Here is a 24,706-nt window from a genome sequence, read left to right as displayed (position 1 = left end):
ATTTGTGATCTGTTTATACCTACAAGCTATACACATGAGGTAGAGGAAAATAATTTAGGGTTCCCATAAGACATGAATACGTGAACATGGACAAAGCTTTGCTGGTGTAGTATCATCACAAAGGGCAATACATGGTTGATGTGTTTTATCTTTGTTTTACAAGCACAGCACAAATCCTAACAAAAAGTACATGTACATGTAAAGTGATCCAAAGGTGAGTATAAACTAGTCTACGCTGATGCAATCATGTGTTTATACTGCATCGTATGGAGATAACCGTTACAAAGTCTTTTCACAAAAATAGTCGATTATACAAACAGATCAAATCCTCTAAAGAAATATTGTTGATGACTGTGATTTTGTTTGAATACTCTCAAAAAAACGTGTCTTGATCATCGTGCGCGTGAATAAAAGACAGCTAAAGGTGAGCTGATTCTAAATGTTAGGATTTGTTAGTGCTTAGATAACCGAGAATGATGAGATACGACATGAAATATGCTTAAAGTATACACTGCTTCTCGAAGCCTCCACCCCAAAAAAGGAACAAACACCCTAAAGAAAAACAGAGTAAAAAATACAGGATATAAAATCAATTTAGACTTTGACGTTATGTACACTAAACACATGCTCATAATATATTTAAAAATAATTTATCTTTTAATTTTTTTTCTACAAAACAGAATTTTGTACATGATCCACCGACGACTAAACAGTGAGCAGAGTTTTGGATTTGAGAATATGGACGACTGTGACATCCAAAAACCAATTGGCTGCTGCATCATGCTCCTCTCTTCGGGAGACATTTTTAGGTCTATGTACAATCTATAAACAAAAATGCACTCGGTGTGCATATGGTATTCCTGTCATGCCTGATTTGAATCTGCTCAATGGTAGAGAACCTCAGCGCGTTTGGGCCAAGGAGTGTGTGTGTGTGTGTGTGTGTGTGTGTGGTGAACGCACACACACGAAAGTTGTGGGAAGCTGGCATTTATGCTTCAGGTCTCCGCATAGCTATTATGGTTTCCGTGTTGCGTGCAAAGTTCTATGTATATGTTTTGACCAGTCTTTATTTGGCATGCCTCCTCATATCAAAATGCTAGGAATTCCATCTCCTCCGGACAAATAAGCCATACGAGGCTCTCTACCTGAAGCACGATACTGCTGTCGAGGACGGTGTGATAATCATCTTTACAGACTAAACCATCTGTTAAAAAAGGTAAGAGCCGCTGTTAAGGATGGTTGGCAATGGTGCTGCATCGCTGATTACAATCTGTAACCATCTTGTTACAGCAGCTGTGTGCTGTTTCCACAAACGTCTCAGCCCAACATTCCTAATGCTACCAATTTATGTTACAGTTGCTTGTGAGAGTTGAACATGTGCCTCACTTTTGTCTCTATACCACAGGAGAAGAAACCTTTGCTATTTACATTTTTTTTTTTTTTTTTTATAAAGAAACAAAAATCTGAACTGCACTGCATCTATAAATACAGATCTTAAAATACTTTAAAGGGCTTTTGGGCTTCAGTGCGTGAATGGTGCTATAGTACAAAGCTGGGTCCCTCACTCAGTAGTTAATTCACACCCATCTAAAACAAGTCATAACTTATAGTATATAACAGAATGTTCCCAGAGGCGAAGTGCTGAGAATACAATGGCATAATATTGTCTGCATTGTTTGCGTGTTCAGAGACATTTCTCATAAAATAAACCTTTGATTTCATTGTGTCTTAAAGCAATGGTTTGACATTTTAGATTGACAAGTACGCTTACTCACTTTCTTGCTGATAATTCGATGAGAACATCAATACGACTCTCATATATGTCAAATAAATATGAAACTACGGCAAGCAGCCAGTTAGCTTAGCATAGCATAGAGACAGGAAACAAAATCGGCCAACCAGCATCCCTAAAGTTCACTGATTAGCATGTTATAATTTAGGTTTCCAGTCTTTATGATGAACAGATCTTAATGACCGTAGCCTTAAACATGAGAGCAGTATCAGTAATCTAACTCGAGGAAGTGAATAAGAGTATTTCCCAAAACATCAAACTGTTCCTTTAAACCGTCACTGGAGTTGCACGGCAGGGTTCAGTATGCTGCATTGTGTCAACGGTGTCACGTCAACAATCTGAAAAAATTAACCCATGTATTATAACAATTTCACTGACGTCTGAATGAAGAGACCTGATTTGCAAAACCCCAATATTTGCATATAGACATCAATTTGCCAAACATTACACAAATGTTAGTCTTATAAAATATGTTTACATTAGCTATGAGACTTGCACATTCATCTTCACTCGAGCAATTCTGCAGACACGTCAAGTTAGATTTCCGTCTCGGTTGCGCCGTACTGTTTGGACTGACCGATGCAGCTCCCACTGTACGTGTCTACATGTGTTGAATATGGCTCAATCAAATCGTGGCAGCTGAAGAGGAAAGAAGGATGTGAAATGGTAGGGGGCTACATTCCTCCAGTTCTCCACAGTTTTCTTTACAACTTCAAAGTATTAAAACTTAAACAAAACATAAAAAGATTTAAGCTCTGCAGAGCAAAAAAAACAATGTCTGATGCGAGTCACACGTGGATTGCTTGCTGGTGATCACCTGTTGCAATGATGTTGGCCGTCATAAAAAGGCCACTGTCATCTCCACTTGGATATTACTTGTCTTTGCACGATTTCTCTCCTATTTAATCCAAATAGTTATAGTGGTTTAAGTTATTCCCTGAACACTGGTTCGCTCAAGGCCGAGAATAGCCTAAACTGAAAGGTTTAGTTATTTTCTGTTAATGCATTTACTAACAGCTTCATATTATATTAATACCAAAAAAAAGATTTTTCTCTCCCTGTGAAGGAGTAGTCCCAAAGGATCTATAAATTATCCACAGCAAGACGACTGACGCAAGTGTGCTGCTTTCCAAAGGGCCTTGTCAACATGAATCAAGAAGAAAAACGAGCGAGAGCACACAAACAACAAAACATTTGTGTGGTTAGTGGTTTGTTTTAACATAGTTAGATAAGTGGCTTGTATAATATCATTACAATATAACTGAATTTATTTATATACATATGCAAACACACAATGTGTGCGTGAGTGTAAATATGTGCGTGTAAAGTAAATCTTACACCCTGTCTTTTTTTTTCTTTTCTTTTTAGCAGTCTCTGAATATGGTTTTCATTGCCATAAAAGTCGTCATTCGAACCCCCCCTCACTATCTATCAAGTGCTCACAAAAAAACACAAAGAATGACCAACACACACACACACACACCATTGTTCTTTGACCCCAGAATCCAGTCTGATGGTGTTCCTGTCCATGTGTTCGATCCTCATTAGCTGGACGCTAATCTCAGATTTTTTTGTAAAAAGATGATACTGGATTTTTTTTTTTTTTTATTAAATGGGAAAATAAAATCTTCTCTCTTCAAGGCAAAGTTGTGATTTAAAAAAAAAGAAGCTTGAGATGTTTTCCCAGTTGTCTGAGAAGGTTTTTTTTATCTGCAAACCCCAGACACGGGGGGCCACAGGTCCTCTGAAGCCCAACCCACAGAAATCCCTCAAAGTGCTTATTGCTTCTCCATCGGCTCGCTCCTCTTTTGTTTGCAGAACACTGTTCCGACAGTGGAAGCAGAACCTTGTTTGAGAACAAGACAGCCACTCCCCTTCAACACCACCATCTTTCACTTGCTCCACTGATCGTAGGGGCCGACAGGTCACCGGTTTACCCTTTGCAGGTGTAGACCTCCTCTCTCTGTGTGCACTGCTTGCATTCGACGTAGCAGCACCAGCGCACCTGGCACTGGCAGGGCCGGGTCACTTCCCTGCTTTGAGTGTTATGGCCTCGCCCGCAGCAGATAGCGTCGCAGTTCTTGTCCTTGTAGCACTTACGGGCCGCCGTGCCTGACGAGTACTTGCTGGGTCTACAGAAACTGGGCGAGTCCTCGATGTGGAGCAAGTCCATAGTGCGAGGGATCTGATCGTTCAGGCCAGGCTGGGGCTGTTGCTGCTGTTGCTGCTGTTGTTGCTGCTGCTGTTGTTGCTGCTGCTGCTGCTGCTGCTGCTGCTGCTGTTGCTGGCTCCGGCCCGTGGAGATCTCTCCCTCCCCCGTGGCCTCATTGGTGGAGCTGCCGACCTTAATGGAGGTCTCGTAGCGCTGCTTCAGCTGCTTGCCGATCTCGTGGAAGGGCAGGAGCTGCCTCCAGCAGGTCTGGACGGTGCAGGAGCCGGAGACGCCGTGGCATTTGCAAGTGGTCTCCACTCCGGCCTTGATTACCTGGTTCAGAGACAATGAAATACTGTTAACTGCCATGCAATAGTGAAGGAATGTGATGAAAGCCATGTCATTTAATGAGCCTTTGTTTAGTAAGCAGCCTTTCAAAGAGCCAAATTACCCAAATATGCTCACAATTAGACGCTGAGGGTGGAGCGCAGTGGTTTGAGAGGAATGTAAAGACACCACAGCAAATTAGTAAATTCACTGGTCTCTTTGATACCACAATAAAAGGGAAAAAACAGAGGCTTCACATATTGCTATGTAACTACAATTAACATAATTCAGAAGGAGAACAATATTGCACTTTGTCTAAGCCTGCGAACAAAAGAGCAAAAGAATATTAGCTGGTGGGAAGATTGATTTTTTTTATGATAACCAAGGATGACATTTTGATCAAAGGCCACAACTGTTATCACGATAAGTGAGGGAAAGATATTGCGAAGAGAAGTACTCTCAAACAGTCTATCCTATTCAGACATTGTAAAGAAGAGACTTGCATGTAGATGCTGGGCGCTATTCCTCTCAATGTGTTTACTAAACCTAGAGTTGATGAACCCAATCTTCTAGTGTGGTAATTATGTCCTTAACTTATTATCCAGATAATAAGTCATGCAAACAGTTAGAGGGAGAAAGAATAGTTAACACGGTCTGTGTATAAAATCGTATAATTGCAAGTGAAACAAGGAGATCGTCAGCAAAAGTGACCACAAACGCGTTATTTTATTGCTACTTGACCTTTTCGCAGTCAGCCAAAGTTTACTTCAGCGTCAACCACAAAGTAAAAGCAGTGTGTGTGCGAAAATCAATGACATTAACACATTGTCCTAGAGTTTGGATAGCATCTACAGTTCTTTTCTCAGACTGTGAAAGAGATCGGGGAACAGGAAGCGCATATTCATCACACCAGCAGGTCAAGAAAATCTTGATAGGTCAGCTTTTAAATGTCGGGGGGGATGCAGAGGCTAGCACATTCCAGCTCCATCCTCCATGTGGGAATTAATCCCGAACAACTGCGGTTTACCTCACTACATGTGAAAATCACACAAAAAAAAAAGAGCAAAAACAATGTTGTAAATCTTTTATCACAAATGAAATCTCCTGTGACATTGGATTGCGGAGAGCCAAGCTGAAAAGGAAGAGCCTGCATTGGTCTTTTGGGAGAGTTTTGTGTCTGCGAACATTTGGGAAGTGTGCTTCTGCTATAACTCATTTTGAAAGCAAGATGAAAATGGCTACAGAATGAGAAAAGCCGAGTGAAAGAAACTTATTCCAGACATTAAATTTGCTTTGGCCTGACAGGTTAAGACCATTCCCTCTTTTTATTTTACTATTAAAAACACTTCCAAGATGAAATAACAATATTTGCTAACCACAAACGGTCACTGAATTGTGCCAGAGCACAAATGTGAGATGCTGCCTATCTAATCTGGGAGAGAAAAGCAAATATTGACTAATGAGCACTTTTATATTTCCCCAAATGTACGGTGGCAATTACTTTAATCACTTTAGGGTTTTCTCCAGGTTTCTTGGAGATACATGATACTCTACACTATTTTGTTTCAGTGTATAACTCTATCCACTTTGGTTATTCTGACCATATATTTGGACAGTGTGTTTTGTTTTGGACAGCAGTCATTTACCAGCGCTGTAATGTTTAAACTGCAGCATTTCAAAGCAAAACCAAAGATATAGTAGGACAGTATATCCGGGATAAGGCGCAATGACTTGGCACTTCATGTTTGTCATATATATATATATATATATATATATATATATATATATATATATATATATATATATATATATATATTTGCACAGCACTATGATATTATCACAGTTTTCCCACCGTTTCACTGATTCAAGAGAGCAGCCAACGTTTCTGTTTGAATACTGTCTGTGACTCCAAATGAACTCTGACCTCATTCATTCTTGATGAGTGTGTCCTGGTTGGCCTCATGTGTGTGTTATATGAAACTGTGTTTGATTCTTTGCTTTGAAATTATTACTTTAATAAAAGGCAAATTAACATGACAGACTGCTATAATATTTCTTTCTTCTGAATGAACCTCCCTTAAGTTTAACATCCCTGATAAGTCACGGTTTAATGTTTTAGTCAAATTATGAGCTGGTAAAATACTGTTTCTGTCAAAGTCACAGACAAACTATGATAATTATGAAGGAGTGAATTGAGAAGGCAACTTAAAGGGCCATTCCAAAAATTAAGTATTGCACTTCCATTAATTACGTTTTGGGACTCGAGAGATGGATTAAAGCAAGAGCTGTCAAAATCAATCTGGCAGAGGCCGAGATTCTGACTTTTAGTCTCTGGTTTTGCTTTTACGAGATTAAACAAAGAAAGATTAAAATATCTATTAGAGCAGCTTTAAGTGAAAGTTATGTCATCATTTTCACAGGCTGAGTAGTACTTCCCATTATTGTTAAAATTACTTTGAGTAATATCAGTCAAGCACCCCATCAATAAACCATCGCCATCTTCTCACTCTTACCTTCATGCCCACGTTTGTGTTGTGCATGTCCACGCGTGCACGCAGGTCCTTGTTGGAGCGTTTGCCCAGGAAGTCCTTGACAAACTTGTTTGCGTATTTGAGGTTGTCTCCGCAGCCTCCCCACTGCCAGGCCTTGCGGTTCTCCAGGTCCGGGGCCTCGTCACACGTGCAGCGCTCCATGCGTCCCGCACTGCAAGCTTTGGCCATCGCGTGGGTCAGGCCGGCCGAGGAGATGGCATACAAGAAGGCGGTCTCTTTAAATCCTGGAAAAAGCACATTGAAAAGTGACAAATGAGAGGCGGGAAAATAGAGCAGGTTCAAAAGAGTTTTGTGCACCATCAATCTCTCAAAGTGCTCTTTTAATTCTATTTTTCATTTAAAGAACTGTTTCAGTTATCATCAGTGTGCAATATCGGAGTGATTGGAAGCATTTTGATTGCCTCTCAACGGCTCAGCTTTCTCTGCCCAGGTAGACATAGATCAACTAGATAATGCTTGTTTGCCGCTATATTAATGATCTGGATGTCATATATTGCTTCTTTGAAACAAAAGCATACCTCTCTTTAGGATGTTGGCTCGGTGGCGCCCCTCTAAGGTGCAGTTCCACCTCTCAAAGCGGAATTGGTACTGGCATTCTAGGGCGCTCATGGTGATGGCCTCTCTCAGGGTCTCCGCCACGCCCGGGTCTCGTCTACACATCCTGCGCTGCTTCTTTTCCAGTTTCAGCCGGTCGCACAGCTTGTAGTGGGCCCTGCCCACGTTCTCCTCCGGTAGAGAGTTCAGTGGCAGGATAGACAACGGTTCATTACCTGTCAACCTAGACGGAAAGATCACAGACACACTCAGGTCAGTTAAAACCGCTGCACAGAGAGTGGATTCATCTTGATAAAAGGTTCCAATAAAGTGCAGGATGCTGACCTTCCTGGACAAACAATAAGTTGCAAAGATATACTACATAAACAGCACAGGAAGCACAGCTGGGGCATATAATGCTCAAAAGTTTGGTTAATGTTCAAATGAATTCAGCTGTTCGGTGGTTAATGTTCAGGGGAATTCAACATTTGCTGGAGATTGAGATCAACCTCCAGCACAGGCGTGTCTGTGTATAGAGCAAATTCTCTGCAGAGGTGGAAGAGTTCTTTCTTTTCATAAGAAGTTCCCGACACCGTTTTGTCCCCCGTTTTTAGACCTCACACACTAATAAAGTCACAGCACCAGCAGCTCACTGCCTTCAGTATCGAGAATTTCAGATACCATTCTAATTTGTAGAAGTAATGAAGAGCTCAACTGGTATGGGGACATGTTTTAAACAATGGCATGCGGTGAACTTGACAGTCATACCACAAGCATGTGAAACAGTAGCCAGCGGAGACTTGGTTTAATATTTATATCATATCCTGAGAGGGGGGGGGTTGTCACTCACAGCAGCATTTAAACATGATCACACAGCAGGATTTACACTCTCATTATAGAAGCCCTGTAACAAAAGTCCGGCATTCAGGACCTTAAAGCTGCGATCCATCTGAAATACAAGCAGAAGTTTCAGTTCTAAACATGGTATGGAGAACATGTGGTAGACTTGCACTCCTTTCGTCGGTTTATTTAAGGGAAGCGTATATAAAACACACAAAGCGAGCACTGCCACATAGCTGGCAAAACCGACGACCAGCGTTCTGAGGTTGTGATGGGGAGAGCAGCGCATTACTTTCATAAACACACACAGGGGACATGACTGTCAGCCTGTGACCATTTTGGTCACATCAACTGACAGGATTGGCACCGTGGTTGTTCATTATGTGGAATTTCTGGCCTCCTTTACACCGTTAAAGTGAAACTGAAGAATAACTGGATTTACAGAACTCACAAAAGCACAAGTCGTCTGGCCAACGTGCCTTTGGGGATAGACATGGGACATTTTAAAAGACACTTTTGTGCACCGATTGACACCTCGCCCAATGATGCACTAATAAAAAGCGGGACTTTTTGCTTTCAAGTAGAAAGAAGTGGTACATTTTCTTTGTAAAAACTGACCCTAAACAAGGATTGAAGAACCAAGTTTTGCAAATGAATGTCGTAACGGATACAGTCCATAACATTTATCACAGCATTATTAAATCAGAAATAATGACTGTCCATCCCTTCTTGCATGTAAAAAGTGTACATACAGCCAAATGAAATAAAAGAAGTCCAACTATAAGACTGTGAAGAGTAACCACAGCAAATGGGAAACACATTGTTGTTGGATTTAGCCAAGCCGCGTAAAAGAAATGACTCTATGGTATTTTCGTAAAGGTGCAGAGCACCTGCTGGATGTCTGCACTGGTTTCGTCAATAGAGCAGAAGTGTTGATCGGTGATCTTCATTACTTACATTTTTGACTTCATTACTGTTTTTCAGAGAAGATTCTGTCACCACTCATATTCACTTCAGCCTCGAGCAGAAGGTCACAGGAGTTCTTCAACAAGACGTTTGCTTTAATAAGTCCAATAACTGACTGAAATGTTTCCCCTCGAGTCTGAGTTTCATACCAATGGACCTAATAGCTCACACATGCTATACGATATCGTCTTTACGATGCATTCACGTATTTGGTTGAAAATCCGAGCAGTCAATTCTAAAAGGAGGCATCAGGATTTGCTTTCAGATTGGGTCAAATGGTTTCCTTTTTACAAAGTGTGTTTGCCTTTCCTTAACTTGTCTGACAGCTATGGATTTTCAAATGGAAACCTGGCAAGCTGGGTCTTGACGGAGATTGCTCTCGCAACACACTTAGAGAGTAAAAACAAATGCATGGTTTGAGGTGTGCAGAGCGAAGCATACACAACGCGGGAGGACCGTCTCACTGGGAATAACATCTTCCTCTTATTTGTCTCGTGTTTTGTTAGAGCGCACTATGCTAACAATGCCAAGGAAACATATTCAAAGTGCCAAAACAAACAAATCCAGCTAACCTGGTATGTTACCTATGACTGACAACCGTTCCACAACATTTCTATGGCAAGCAGTCAGGGATCGAAAGATCAGTGGGGAATTAAAAATCATGTGAATTCAAGAGATGTTTTATACTGACACCACACCAGGAAGCAGTTTACGACTGCACATGCATGCAACTTAAAAGATAAGCAAATACGCATTGGAATTTGTACAATATATGGATATGGCTTAGCAAAGAGCTCCAACCAACAAATGTTGGTCTGAATTTACTCAATATCAATAACATGACGTGCACATTCCTCGGTAAGGCATGCATAGTAACATGTATCAGCGTCACATCTTTCCAAAGAGCCACATGTCTGCCAAAACAAGAGATCATTAGAGTGACAGGCCTCAACTGCCTGTGTGACGTCTGGCTGTCTGAGACAAAAAAGATGGTGTGAGCGGAGCTGGAGGGAGGCCAAAGATGACATGACACTGATCTCGGCGCTACTGTCTCTGCGGCTTTTTTTTTTTTTTTTTTTTTAACACAAAGGCATATTTCTAGCTAGTTACAAAGACAGCCGGGAGGCAAAGTGTGGAGGGGAGAAACACTTTACGCCTCCAGAGGAGAAGCTACTGGCCGGGGCTCGCTGTTGTGTGTGTTTCCACTCTGTGGCAGAACAGAAAATAGTCAAATAGTATCACAGATGTAAACGGATTCCATTTTTTCCTGTCTGTCTATCATCTTTTACTGGATGCACTTTTTTGATATTCGACGAATGAACTCATTCAACTTACTTAGAGGAAAGGAGAACTGGAAAACAGCTCAGTGGCTAAATCAGAAAAATTAATTTACCAATCTGTGAAACACTTTTAGGAAGAAAAATTGTAAAAACAAAACCACATTTCATCTCAACTCAGTTATTCTATAACATATTGAAAATCCACTTCCAGATGATGCACCATTAAGGGTTTACAAAATGTAACCAATGGCATTATTAAGGGATGATAATAATTTACTAAAGCTTTATAGATCCGTTATAAGCCGTTGACAACAACTCTTTTTAGTTGTCAAACTGGCAAAAGGCTTCTTTGGATCTGGACCAAATCCATTTCATTAATGGATGATTTGCTAACATGTTAGGGCTGCCTCACATGATTTCATTCATTGATGAATCTGCAGATCATTTTTTTTTCCATTAATAGATTGTAATAATTGTTTGCTTTATCAAATGTCAGAAAACAGTATTAATTTTCTGTTGATTGACTATTCAATTAATCAGATAACCCTTTCAGCTGAACATTTATAACATAAATACAAAATCACAACCCAAAATGAGTTTATCTAATAACTGATCTATAAAGCACTAACGAATGATCTATTACCATTAATAAAGCTTAAGATTACAACTTATAAAAGCTATATAAAGGGTTGCCTTAGAAGGTAGTGACGAATGTAGAACACAGTTGCTTATCACGGCACATATTTAAAGAGTAAGTGAAGCTCAGGGACCTACACAGTATCTCCGCAACATTGCGTATGAAAGTAAAAACATGCAACTGTGTTTTCACATCATGGAGCATTTTCTGTAGGTGTTTTTGTTTGAGGTGTTGGCACAGCAACACCAATTACACGTGGAATATAACACCAACATATAAAAGTCATTATTATCCAACGTGAGGTGGGATTCTTGCTGATGTTTGCTCAGCTTTGCTTTTTCCATTCACACACTTGCCTCTACACACTCCTCGCAGACATCACTGACCAACTCTCATGCTGCTCCTCCTCCACTGTCTTTCACTTGGTAACACCGGAGTTTGTTTAGTCCTTTCTCTCTACCCGTCAGCACCTCCCATCGCCCGTGATATTTACTTTATATACATTTTCCAACGCAGCGGGTTCAGTGAAAGCAGCTCGTTTCACACCGCGTAGCCTCCGAGTCGATCCCTCGAGGAAATCATTGACCAGCACTGAACTTCGCCATAATCACTCCCTCTCTGGCTTTACATTACAGGCCTGGAAGTGACCCTCAGCTGGTAATTCAGCTCATTCTTCACTGGTTTGGTATGTAAATAGTTAAGGAGGTGTAATAATACCTAAACTCTTAGATAGTGGCAAAACGCATTTTTTCTCTTACCTCAACTTTCTTGGCCAAATTGATTTGCTTGCTCTGTGTTTAGGCTACAAACACACATAGCTTTGTAACTGATGGTGTTATTCAAATACTCCACATGTAAACAAAGGCGGCTAAGTCCATGTGGTATAGATTAAACTCAGGAGGCTAAAGCAAAAACAGCAAACTTTACAAATATCAGATGCTAAAACAATTCGAACAATCTAACCATCACTGGTTACAGCTTTTAAAGATGTGAACCGTTGCTGCTCTGTTATATATCGTTATAAAGTCAGAATCTTTGGGCTTTGGACTCTCGTTCAGACAAAGAATATCAAGTTTTTCCCTATTTTTCCACATTTTATAAAGATCTCCCAACCTAGAAATTAAATGAGAGTTAATTGGTCTTAAACGAGATTATATATCAGCCAATTTTAGCTGACCACAGAAACATTCTCACAAGAAAACAAAAGAAACTGAAGTACAGATATGTCTGAGGTCATTTCGAAACGGTGTCACCATTACCTCTGTTGTCCAACAGAGAGTACTGAGTTTATTATTCAAATGTAAAATGAAAAAAAAAACATGGAATCCTTAGCAAAGCTGTTTTACTGTTGTGCCTTAAAAAATGGTTATTGGCCAATGTATCATAGCTTTTTTTCTTTTTAATTTCAACTCTCATAAATTCAGTATCGGTCGGGCTGTGGTTGCTGTCCTGTTTAGATCAGAGATTTATGTAACTTCTGCAGACATTCATGGTTTTTAATACCAATACTTACAATAATGTCAAGATCAATAGATTTAAAAAAGATAGGCTCTCATTGGTGCTGCTGAAAATACCACATGTTACCAAAGCAAACATTTTTCTGGTACAGTATTGTTTTTCAAATTTGGAGATAAGCTATTGTTTGTTTATCATCTTCACTCCTCAAATAGCTGCTGGCTACGTGTAGTCACCATATAACGTTACACGTGTGTGCATGTGCACATGCATACAGGCACTTAATACCTTAAGTCAACACCGACAAGAGTCAGTCGTGGCTGAACGCGCCCAGGCAGAAAAAGCACAAAAGCCACAGCTTCTCCATCAGCCTGGACTTGCAGGTTGTGTGGTCTGGTGTCTCCTAGATCACAGCTTACCCCCCTCCTCCTCCTTCTTCCCTTTTTCCTTCTTCCCCTATTCCCACTGGTCAATTACTCTAAACGAATGCCAATCATTCCGTCCAGCTGTTGGCTCAAAACAAAGCCTCCTGTAGACAAAACCACCGCTGTCTCAGAACGTAACCTACACAAGACAATGACGGACATGAACATGTGTCCTGGAACAGTTCAGCTGTCATGAAGACAAACTACCATGCTCACCTGATAGCAATCTGTACGTTTTTTCCTTAGAAATCAAACATTGACTTTCTGTAGGAATTTAAACTCGCCAGTGCTGATCTCCTTCTCTCTCGTTCACTTTTTCCTCCATGCCTTCAGTGTTTAAAATGCTCCTTTTGGGGGGGGTGGGGGGGAGGAAAGTGTGTTCTTTTCTCAGAAATGTTGGATGAACTTCAGACCACCCTGCCCAAGTCCCATCTGGTGTATCACGCCAGGCCATGCCAGAGGTTGTAGGAATGTGAGTTTGTGTGGCGTTTTCCCTCCGGCCCACTCTAACTATAGCTGACAGTGTGCTCCACAGCTTAAACGTGAATAATTGAAGAAACCATGAATCAGTGTCGAATGACTCTCTGGTACAGGGAGTCTCCAGGCTATTGTCCGCCTCAAAAATGTTTATAAGAGACAAAATCCTGCATTCATTGAACTCTGATATTTTCTCCCCAACAGCCATAGTGACACTGTTCTTTACCCCCCCCCGCCCCCGAGTCATTAAAGCCAGAAATAGGGGAAAGAGTAAACGATTACGTATGAAGCTAAGATAAGATTAGTCACTGGTTGAAAGCACTGGGTATTGTGACTACTCCTAACAAGCTGTGGCTGACACAGTACAGTAACATGACAAAACGACTTTGAAAGCAAAGTGGTACTGGCCTGGGACTTAGCAAGTCATTATTAGTTGAGTAATGAGCCTTTCTGCATTGTGGGGATGTCATGCGACATCTACCAGCACCACCATTTCCAATGTGAGAGGGGAAAGTCCGCTATCTTGTATGACTTAACAGGATATGACCCAATGTTATATCATCTGCTGTCCCTTCTGGTCATTTACAACCAACATAGGCTGCATCAGGCTACTCCCACTAATTGGCTGATTGGGTCGAGTTCCTGTGCATGTACCCTTTTGATATTTTAAATGTGAATGACACGATGCATGAGGCATATTTTTTTTTAAGTCAATGTATTCTCACTCAGCTTTTTCATATTCTTTCTTTCAATTTGTAAAAAAAAAAAGGGGGGGGGGGGGGGGGGAGTCACTGTTCAGCACTAATTTTTTAATCCGTGAATGCGAGCACTAGTAGCTGAGATGTAGGACTACAGGACCTGGGTTTGGGAATGGGAGTGTGGGGCATGGTAAGAGGTTTAACTGCTATGTGAGAACTCAAGGCTTCTAAGGTCAGCAGCTCAGTTATAGTCACTGTGTGACTGGCACAGATTGGGCATGCAGCAGTGTCCGCATGACTCCCCTGTTCTAGCCTACACCATGGCACAGAGCAGCCCTGTACCAGCGCACCGACGCACCAAACACGTTCAGGCACACATACTGTTCTCGGCTCTCACTGATTCGCACATGCAGACACAAGACCCAGACTATGGTAATTTGGTGAGAGAGCAAAACCGACTAGAAGTGTGCAGAGACTGGAGATCTCAGGTTTGTTCATTCCTGTTGCACTGGGCAAAAGCACTCCTGTGAATAAACCAAGCATGCAAAGTCAAAACCGCAAAATTCAAAAACAAAACAATCACTCATGCCTCAGTAACTACAAGTGGCTAAGTTCATTCACGGTTATTTACTCTTATTACTGAAAGATACGGGTTTTTTTTCCTGAAAGTCCTGCAGAACCCAGATGCAAAATAGATTTACTTTTTTTATCTGCCAAATTGAAGCTTGTGTACTGACAGTCATTTCGAAGTTAAAGACGGAAAGTGTTGTTAATTGGCCTCTCTTGGCCAATATTCCAGTAGCATGAGTTTCTGTGCATGTACACACAGCTCATTTATCGCCTGGAGGGAAAAGGTTGACTCTTGACATTTGACTGATGATTAAAGCAGCAGCAACCAGTTGAAAGTCATGCAAATGGGCCATTTTCAATGAGAAACAAAAGTCCTTCAAGGTTAATCGCAGCGTAGATCGTCTGCCGTGCCGAGGCCCATTCATGTCAGTGTGCTTCTGACTGTGTCCATTCTCAAACTAATACTCAGGCTTTATGGATACATATGCCTTTTGAGGTAAACCTTAGTCTATATAATAACACCCATTTGGCAAACACAGACACGTTTGAGTGAAGTACCTCAGTGCATGTCAGGTCAGGCTTCTATAGGATTGTGTTTATGCAAGATGAACGTCCTGATTAAGTGCAGTAAAAGTCTAACCCTGCAGTTTCTGAGGTACGATCAACTTCCTTTCATCCTTTATGAAATTATTCATTTTTGCAGGTGCATGAGATTCAAAACCAGGATTTTATTTTGGCTGCTGCGGAAAGCCACGTTTTAAACTGACAACATTGACTAAAAACAACAGAGTTAGACATGAGAAACGCACAGTTATTCTCTAGAAGACCAAAGCCTTAAGTGAGGGTTTGTCAATCTGCTAATCTTGGCACACATGTGAAGTGCCATGTCTCTTATATCCCCACAAAGCAGGCAGCGAAAACGCCTGTGGTCAAGGATGGAAAACACAGGACATAGCGGTCGCACTAACTAGCATCATCTCATCAATGTCTGACCACTAAAAGTATCTTGAGCCTATATTAGTTTTCCTGTTTTGCAAATTGCCCATGTCTCCAGCTCCATCTGCAAAGATCATCATGCTTTACCAACAAGAGTTTCCTTCAACGGGAGTTTCCTTCCCATATCTTCTGACTACTCACCAATGAAGTGCACAGCTGACTGGTGGGACAGTCCTTTTAAAATCAAATATTACTTGGCTGCGGTCTGCTCGGCAGGCTGATGACACTAGAACTGAACGTTTTTAGGATGTGAGAAAGCCAAACACATTTCAAAAGCCTTACCAAACCATGTAATCTTCAAAGATATTCATGGGTACCATGTTATTATACAGTATGAGCCCCATAACAACCCACTACAAATACCACTGAAACCTATTAAGGTGTGTACCACTCTGTAGTTCTTGATAATTCAACCTGTTAAACAAACAGTACCGCTGTGCATTACTTAGTTTAGAGAAGATCATATTCTGTGCAAAGGGAATTTTTTGCTCTGTAAGCTGAAGTTGAAAGAAACTTCGAACGTGTCATGCAGGTCGACCACAACTAAGCATACGTAGAAGTATTTTTGTTTCCTGAATACATATTTTTTTTTTTACACAGACTTGGCTGCCGTTGCATCTGATGTTTTCATATTTCATTTCCCACTCTCCTACTGTTACTCAAAAAAAGGTTACCAAGTGCTGATTGAGGACCATCCTGCACTTTCGGAAGGCGCTGCACCACCCTGTGGCATCCGCAGGCGTAGCAGGCCTTTCCACGGGAACGTTGTAGAGCAGAGCACCCGAAGCTAAGCATGGCTTAGCTCAAATCCTGATGTATCAAACAGAAATATAAAGAAAACAAAGCTCTCTCTTTTCAGAGGCCATGCGGTCCGTTATCTAAGCCTCCAGGTTTGCGTGATCTCACCACGCTGCACGGTCACAGCGCTAATGCTGAGAGAATCCTATCTTCTTGGCTCACAGTAAAGTGATACCCTTTGAGGTGTGGCTATAGCCACAGGATATCCTATGAAGTTGGGAAATACCTCTATCAACGGTGCTCCCCACCCTGCTGCACGTCAGGGCTAATCAGTCCTTAAGGCCTGGTAATGAGACGCCCGCCACCACCGTCTGCCAGGCATCGCCAGCCTGAGCCCACACTAACTGTGCTGCTCCTAATGAGTGGTAATCACCCAGCAGCTCCCCACAAACCACTGCAGGGATGCCGGCACGCACATGAGGCAGGCGAACCAGAAGACGGGAAGGGAGACAGACGAGGGAACCAAAGGAAATGTTTACAAGGAGCCGCTTAAAAAACAACTTGTAATATTTCTGTCCGGAGCTAAAGATATGAGGCTACTTTAAAACTTGAAAACGCTGCTGTTCGACACACACCGGGAACTAGTTCAGCACAGTGATGAAACCTTTTACAGCTGCAAACTGAAAAATCCTTCCTCCTCAGTAAATGTACACACATCCCATTTGTTATCCTGTTGTTTTTGGCATTCTGCCTCACTTAATGGAGTGCTGAAAACTAATACCATCTGAAAGGGCATCAGGAACAAACTGACGATAGATTCTTTGAGGATGATTAAAAAGTCATAGCAACCACTATATTTGCTTCTTCCGGATGCTGCGGTGTCTCTGTGATTGGTAAATCCCAGCAGCATTACTGTGGGCAGCCTTCCTGTATATGTCGCACATGAACTAAATAAAAACAAAACTCTTGACTCAGTGTTAGGACTCGCATTCAGCAAAGTTTACAAGACTACAGAATGACATGCTTTTCACCAAAACTCAAATTTAAACCGACAGTCGTCTCAGGGACCCCTCGGAGCCCCGACGGGGTCAACTGAGCAAACGCTTCCCTCTCCGACAGTTTACACAACATTCTTATCAAGGTGCTGTAACCTATTAAGTCAAGTAACGAAAGCTCGGCAAATGCTACCGATTCAAATTCTAATGATAACGGATTTAGCAGAACCAGCACCTGCCACAACAGGCTGGGGGGAAGAAAATGAGTGCTCACATTCTTGTGGCAAAGGATGACAATTTAAGCGAGTGCTTGACTACGCCAGGAATCCCACCCCACCCTCAGCCGCGCAGACTATGAGCAGGAGAGATTGTGTTTATGTTACACTTACGATCCACCGCACTCTGGAAATTGGGTATGCAACATTGACCCTCTATTTTGAGTAAATCAGTACTCAAGAGGCCCGAGGATGCCTCGTGCTCATGGAATATATTTTTGAACAGGTTTGTGTGAGTTGAAGCCGAGCAGGACTGTGCCGGAGTGTCACCGGTGTCGAGTTTCTGAGAAGTTGGCCGCGGGGCAGTCACATTTTGTATCAGTGTCACCTGTGCAGGCTCTTTCACTATGTTTCATGTTCCTCAGCTGCAGGGCTAAATCATTCACTGACACTCATTCATATTCCATCCTCACCGGGCCGCGGAATAATAAATCTGGGAGTATCGCAATAGCACATGTCTCGCTGCGCTACACGGGCCACAGATAGAGAACAGACTGACAGAGGGAATTGAAAACAAGTGCTAACTGAATGAGTAAATATGCATTACCATTAGGACCATTAAGGCTGATGTGAGTGCCAATTTGGCACGTCAACCTTAATACATGCTGCCTGCCAAGGGCGACACTGCTACAGGGAGGGAGAGAGAAACAGAAAGCAGGGTTACATTTGTCCTTCTAGTGCAACTTTGGAACTGAAACCAAAAGACAGAGACAGAGAATGTACTCGACGTGTGCATGTGCATTACAGATGATGACGTTTTACTGAGAAGGGCTGAGATATTTCCGTCATACAGAGCTATTACAGGTGCCGTGCGGCACGTTTACATCACTCAGATGAGAACACTTCGGTGCAACACCCAAGACGACAACATTTACCCAGACGTGAAAATCTGTGTTAATCACAACAATCAAGTTAATTCAGACAGTTTGATATCTAGAAAATGATTCAGTACTCCCAAAATTGCTTATCCTTTTATATTTTGTAAGACTTTACACCACCTTATCAAGGAGAAGGTAGATCCCACTTCAACAAGTCGACAAGTCTAACACACGTGTCTAACAGAAGACACTTCCCGTCCTCTCTTGCAGATTCACCACCACAGTTCTCAGATTAACTAACCCTCCTGGATCCTGCACAACACCCATACCTGCCATAAATCTGACTCTGCTGGAAAGGTTTTAAGTGTCATCACTCCACAGCCGAGCGCCTTTTGTCTCTGTGCAATGTCTGCACTCCAGGGGAGCACTAACGGCACCCATCAACACCGATATTTGTAGATACAGAAAAGCACCAAGATCGTGCTTCTGTATAGTATGCCATGCCACCGTGGTACATTTTGTTCTGACAGTTTCCAAATCAGTCAGTTGTCACTGGGTGACAACTATTCAGTTCCAGGTGAAACATGGCTGCCCTTCCACCTGACAAACTGACCTCATTTGAACGACCTTGGCCTCCCTGCAGGGTAAATGTTCTTCTGTAACTGAGACAGAAGAAATAACTAAGAGTGCAGGTCATGTGAATAGGCAAACTGGAGTTCAGTGCATTAGTAGGCACTCTAAAGTGGAGGTCATAGTGGGCTACACCTAAAATCCAAGGCGTTCCCTGAGAATGACTTACTTTGAAATATACACCCTTGTGCTTTTTCTAAATTAAACATCATTGTGTACATGACATGATTCATGAAACGCTAAATTATTCCAATAAATTTCCCAACACATGTTCCAAGTGTGTTTTAAAGTTGATTGAGGCAGCAGAAAATAGAAGAAAAAAAAAAAAAAAAACTGCTTGAGTTGTGTGATGTTTATGCTGGATGGGGGAATTTTCTGTGCAAGCTGAGCAGACGTTTCGGCCACCAGATTGCTTTATTGTTACCAGCTGTGGAGTCTGAGGCATATACACTCACCTTTCGCTCCGCGGCTGTTTTCAGAGTCGACCAAGAATATGATTTTACACGGGTTTCAGCAAAATAATCACTCGACCGCTACCTGCCATTCAAACGTGCCCAGGGGTTACTTACAGCGGGCGCTGGCTCAATTGTCAGGGAAAGAATGGGGTGAAGTCTCCTCGGCCAACATTACTCCGCGGCTGCGTATAACGACCTATAATAGATGCTGTGTTTCTGGGCTTGCTAAGATACTCGCTGACCGTGCTTGTCACACTTTATTTCTTTATTTAATTGTCAGCAGCTTCAGCGAGGCCAAATCATGTGCAGACAACCTGCCGCAGCCACCAGCTGCGAGGCCGCTGAGCGCTGCGCAACCGCCGCCAAATGACACCTCACTGACCCGCAGATATCAGTGCAATCAAAACAACTCATACAACGAATCCAAGTATAATTCGATTACTGTTGTTGAAGTCTCGCTAAATAAAACTTGTGATCAAGAAAAGTTTTCAGTGAGTTTGAAGGAGAAATAAAAAAGTTGTTACCTTGCTTTGTAATTCAGGAACCAATCAAATCAATGAAAGCAGCATCATGGACATATCTGTTCTTACCCGAAATATGCTGCGGTTGGTCCAGGCAAGTTGAGAAGATACACTATAACTGTGAACGTTAACCATCCCAGGAGTAGGTGTCCATCCAGCATTTTGCTGCGGCTCCAGGGCAGATCATTTCGTTTCTCCTGAGTAGCTGTGTAAAATCCCTTGTTGAAAGTTCAACACTTCTTATACAGAGAGGAGCTGCGCTGCGCTCCTCCCATCAGCAGAGAGAGAGAGAGAGGGGGAGAGAGAGAGAGAGAATAATATGGCAACGCATACAGAGAGCCGAGTTGATTCACAATTCTCTCTCAGGTTTGAGACAGATAAATCTTCTCAGTTGTCTTCATTTATACGATTGGAATGACAGTTTCTCCTCTGTGGGCGTTTTAAGCACCATACCGTCAGTGTTTGTGCAGACTGAGGTCACTCTGAGCTGGCCTGTATATGATCAAATACTTGTTTACCATCACTCAGTGACAGTTTATTTCCAGAATGGCAAACCCTGAATTTGTATAATCCAGCAGAAGCAGGATACAATGTATACTAGTCCATGTACTGTACCTAGTGACGTCCCTATTGGCAAAGAAATAAGAAAAGATGTTAGACTTTGCATTTTAAAATGATTCATTTTTGTGCAGCAGTGGAAAGTATGTTTACATCACTATAGTGATTAAGTAGCCTTCTCACTGTACGAGGAGGTTTGACATGGGCTGTATGTCAAAACAAGCTCAGCATAAGGGCAGCATCTCCTGAAGAAGAGCATGTGATACGATTGAATGCTCCGCAGCAAATACTGGAGCAATTTTAACACAAGAGGACCTTTTGTCAAAGTGGTTTTGTCAGCTGTTTCCATCGTCAAAAATGAATGACGAACCACCTACAACCGTAGACTAAACATTTTATTCGGTGGCTATTTTGCTTGATAACAAGTGGTTTTACTTTCGATACTTAAAGATGCTAAATTCCAATTCAGACCATTAATGTAGCACACAAAAAACAACTATTTGCTAATGTGGAGTTACGTCTACCGGTGCAGAGAATCTCCACAGGTGTGTGTGTGCTGTAACCTGAGCTCCTCTGTGCTTTGTTTACGTGTAGGCGGTCTGGCTGAGGGTGTATGTTAGTGCATGTGAGTCCCTGTGTCTGTACCGCACTGGCTAGCTAATCGATGCCACTTTGGACCGCTGATAACGCTGCCCCGACCCACGGCGAACGTCACCGAAGCACACAGCGCCCACCCTCCAGTTACCTCTCTGGTTAGCACTGTTAGCTCTGTAAGCACTGTGTGCATGTTTGCACTGCTCTGTAAGCACCTTTAGCTGCTAGCCGCCGGCTCAGTTGTTGCCCTGTTGAGAGCCGTGTGGAGGCAATCCCTCAACCATGCACTGAATTTGGAATTTAGCAATTTTAAAGTGCATTCTGCTCAAATAGCTACTTCTGTTAGTAGTGTGAGCGAGCAAGGTTTTAAATGCAGGATTTCTTCTTTCAATACAGCATTGATATTTTGACTTATTAAGTGACTTATCTTAATACTTTTTCCACCACTGCTATGGAGAGGTTTATAGTGCAAACTGTCTTATTTTCACTCTCGACCTTGCCAAACGAGTCCACTCATATATGCTCCATATATTGTCACATCTGTGTTGATTTCATCGGTCAATAATGCATCATACACTACAGAATAGGCTGCCTGTTTAGTCGGTTTAGGTTAAAGATTGTCTGTTGAAGTTAAATATCAGTCTGGTCTTGCCTTTTGCGAGGCACGGCGATCACTTCTCCTCAACCAGGAATTCACCCGCAGTTCACAGTGAAGAAAGCAAATTTATCCGCAAATATAACTGTCGGCAATTTTGCAACAGCTAAAGATGAAACCTTTAATCGCTATGAAAAATATCTTATTGAGCACCATAAATCAATTGGCAAACTATCAATCATTCTCACGAGTAATCTGATCGCTATGGCAGGCCTGCTCTTGAAAAACATTTACTCTTCCTTCGCATTTGATTGCATAAGATTTGGAGATTACCCAAACGGTTAGTTATTGTCCCTGAAAAGATTGTTTGACATGCAAACTCACTAGAACGTTACACGATTGTAAAATACAGACATGAAGATATAATGTTGCAAAGCTTTTAGCAATGGATTCTTTCACAAATAAAGATGACTAAAATCCTTTAAATGTATCACTTTAAAACATAGACTTAGGCGGTTAAATGACAGCAATTCGTAGGAATATTTCACCGACCTGACAGGTTCACTCTCAAGCATGACAGCCATAATAAGTAAGAATCAGTATTACAGATTTGTTGACGGTTGACCTCTTGATTTGTAAATAATATCCACTGACTGCCAGCTGAGAATGTATTTAGTCGGGGACAACCCTGCTTAACTCCTGTGTAAACACCTTTCAGTGGCTCAGCTACCAACTGACATCTTTTGTGTCCGCACACACCTTGATTTCTGGCACGTAAAGAGAGAGAGAGAGGTATATGAATTTGGGAAGGGTCCAGGTTTTCTCAGCTACACCTGGGGAGCGCTCCTGCCAGGATTCGGGATGACGTCTATTCATTCCCAATCTCAAACAATATCCACCCCTTCCAGTCTTTATGCTAAGCTAAGTTAACCAGCTGCTGGCTGAAGCTTCATATTTAACAGAGAGTGCTATTGATCTTATCATTTAATCCTCAGCAAAAAATGGGGATAATTTGCTTTTGGGGGCTTTTGGGGCGGCTGTTGCTCAGGGGTTAGAGAGGGTCGTCTTTAAGCAACAAGATTGGTGGTTTGATCCCCGGCAGCACAGGTTGAAGTGTCCTTGAGCAAGACACTGAACCCCAAGTGGCTCCCGTTTTCTTTACAGCAGCCCATTGCTCCTAATGCTTGGGTACAATTCCATGTATGTATGCTCTGTATGTCATTATTTAAATAAGGTTTAACATTTAAAATTCCTTTAGATGTTAAAATAATATGAATGAAGAGGTCAAGGCTGATTTCTCAAGACTTCATTGAAACACACAAGTGCACATGAAGGCCTGAAATCATTGCGTGCATCTGCATGTGTGGCCTGTAAAATGAAGTTACGTGTCAGACAGTTTTACACTTAAACACAAAAGTTAAAGCTTTAGCATTAGAGTTGCTGGTAGATGGATTTTGTTTTGTTCAAACAGAGCCAGGCTATTACCCTCTGTTTCCAGTCTTTGTGCTATGATAAGCTAATTGAAGAGAATATCTCCCAAAATGTCAACGAAATGAAATGCTGCCTAACCTTTTCCACACAAGATGATAGATAATATAGTTGTATAAGAAGATTAATAGAAGCATGTCGCAGCTAAAGTTGTAAGTCCTATCAATTAGCTGTTTGCATGATTTCACTTTCAGCTCATGCTCAATATCATTCACACAATTCAAACAGGTGAGCACAAGAAAGCACAGGAATGCACTTTTTTTCAACATTATAAGCTTGTCAGTCATTCCTAAAGGGCAGTCATTCAAAAGCCTAAAGGCCCCCAGTAAGGGCTGTGCTTCTTAATAACACCTGGTTTTAAGGAGATCAGCAGGAGGGTTTGTCAGTACATGACAAGAATGGACACTAATCCTAAGCAATACCCACTGGTCCTGCATGTCTCTTGAGTGGGGTAATTGATTCCCACACCCTTCTTAAAACACACTCGCCCCCTCTTCTCAGACCCGGCAACCAAGAAAACAGAGCTTGTTTCATTCTGGTGTCGAGGGAACATGGCCATGAGGACAAAAGTGTGTGTTATTTTTTTTTTTAACCAGGACTCCTATGAGGGTTGAACTGAGTGCTGTCATAAGTGTTGTAGGTGGTAGCAGAAATTTGTTTGGTAATGGACACTAATCTCTTTAGGCTGTCAGGATATTTTCCCCGCTGTTGGAGAAACTGCCTTACCCTCCTCTACTTCTCTCTCAGAAGCTGCATGATGCATTTCAGATGCAAATATCACGGTTCCATCCAAAAAATAGTCATATCAGGTATCCATGAGAATGTCATCCTTAACGGTGTAGAAAATGTCAACTTTGTTTCAGCTGCAAGTGTGACTAGAATGCTCCATTCAGCTTCAAGTGTTAGTCTGCAGTGTAACATTACTTTTGCAATTACAATGAGGTTCCTCTGGGCATTGAGGTTAGTCTGTCTGTGCGCCGGCTATTCAAATGAGATGGAATGTGCTATGGGACGTTGATGGAGTTTGAGGTATTTCCTTGAGGGCAACTCCTACAAAAGAATCTCCCAAAATGCATTGAAAGTATGTCAACGTATAGTATTGACAAACCCTGTGTGCGAGGTATCAGCTGAATGTCCAAATTTATCAGGCAAATAAAGAGATCCATAAAGATGTAGGTAGATAATATAATGCGAGACAGATTGTATCTTGTGGAAAATTATACAACACACAGAGTTAACATAAAATATGGTATTGTATTCTACATAAAAAAGTCATTTTGAGTAAAGAGGTAAAGAGCAAAGATTAGATTCCTCCTCCCTCTCCTTGGAGTCTTATGT

At 41.8% G+C, this 24,706-nt stretch overlaps 1 protein-coding gene across 1 annotated transcript; it reads right to left on the bottom strand.

The window, feature by feature from the left end:
- Positions 1 to 20,408, bottom strand: wnt9a (wingless-type MMTV integration site family, member 9A; the record flags this gene model as incomplete). Its single annotated transcript, XM_079173733.1, is given in 5 exon segments — positions 1 to 4,277; positions 6,785 to 7,047; positions 7,342 to 7,601; positions 20,203 to 20,363; positions 20,367 to 20,408. Coding segments are annotated over 5 exon segments (1,278 nt in total). The 3' UTR covers positions 1 to 3,725.
- Positions 20,409 to 24,706: the final 4,298 nt, after the last annotated feature.

Source organism: Pholis gunnellus (assembly GCF_910591455.1).
Source record: "Pholis gunnellus genome assembly, chromosome: 14".
NCBI classification, from domain to species: domain Eukaryota; kingdom Metazoa; phylum Chordata; class Actinopteri; order Perciformes; family Pholidae; genus Pholis; species Pholis gunnellus.
The sequence above is the reverse complement of the archived record's forward strand: the minus strand, read 5'-3'. Positions and strand labels throughout refer to the sequence as shown.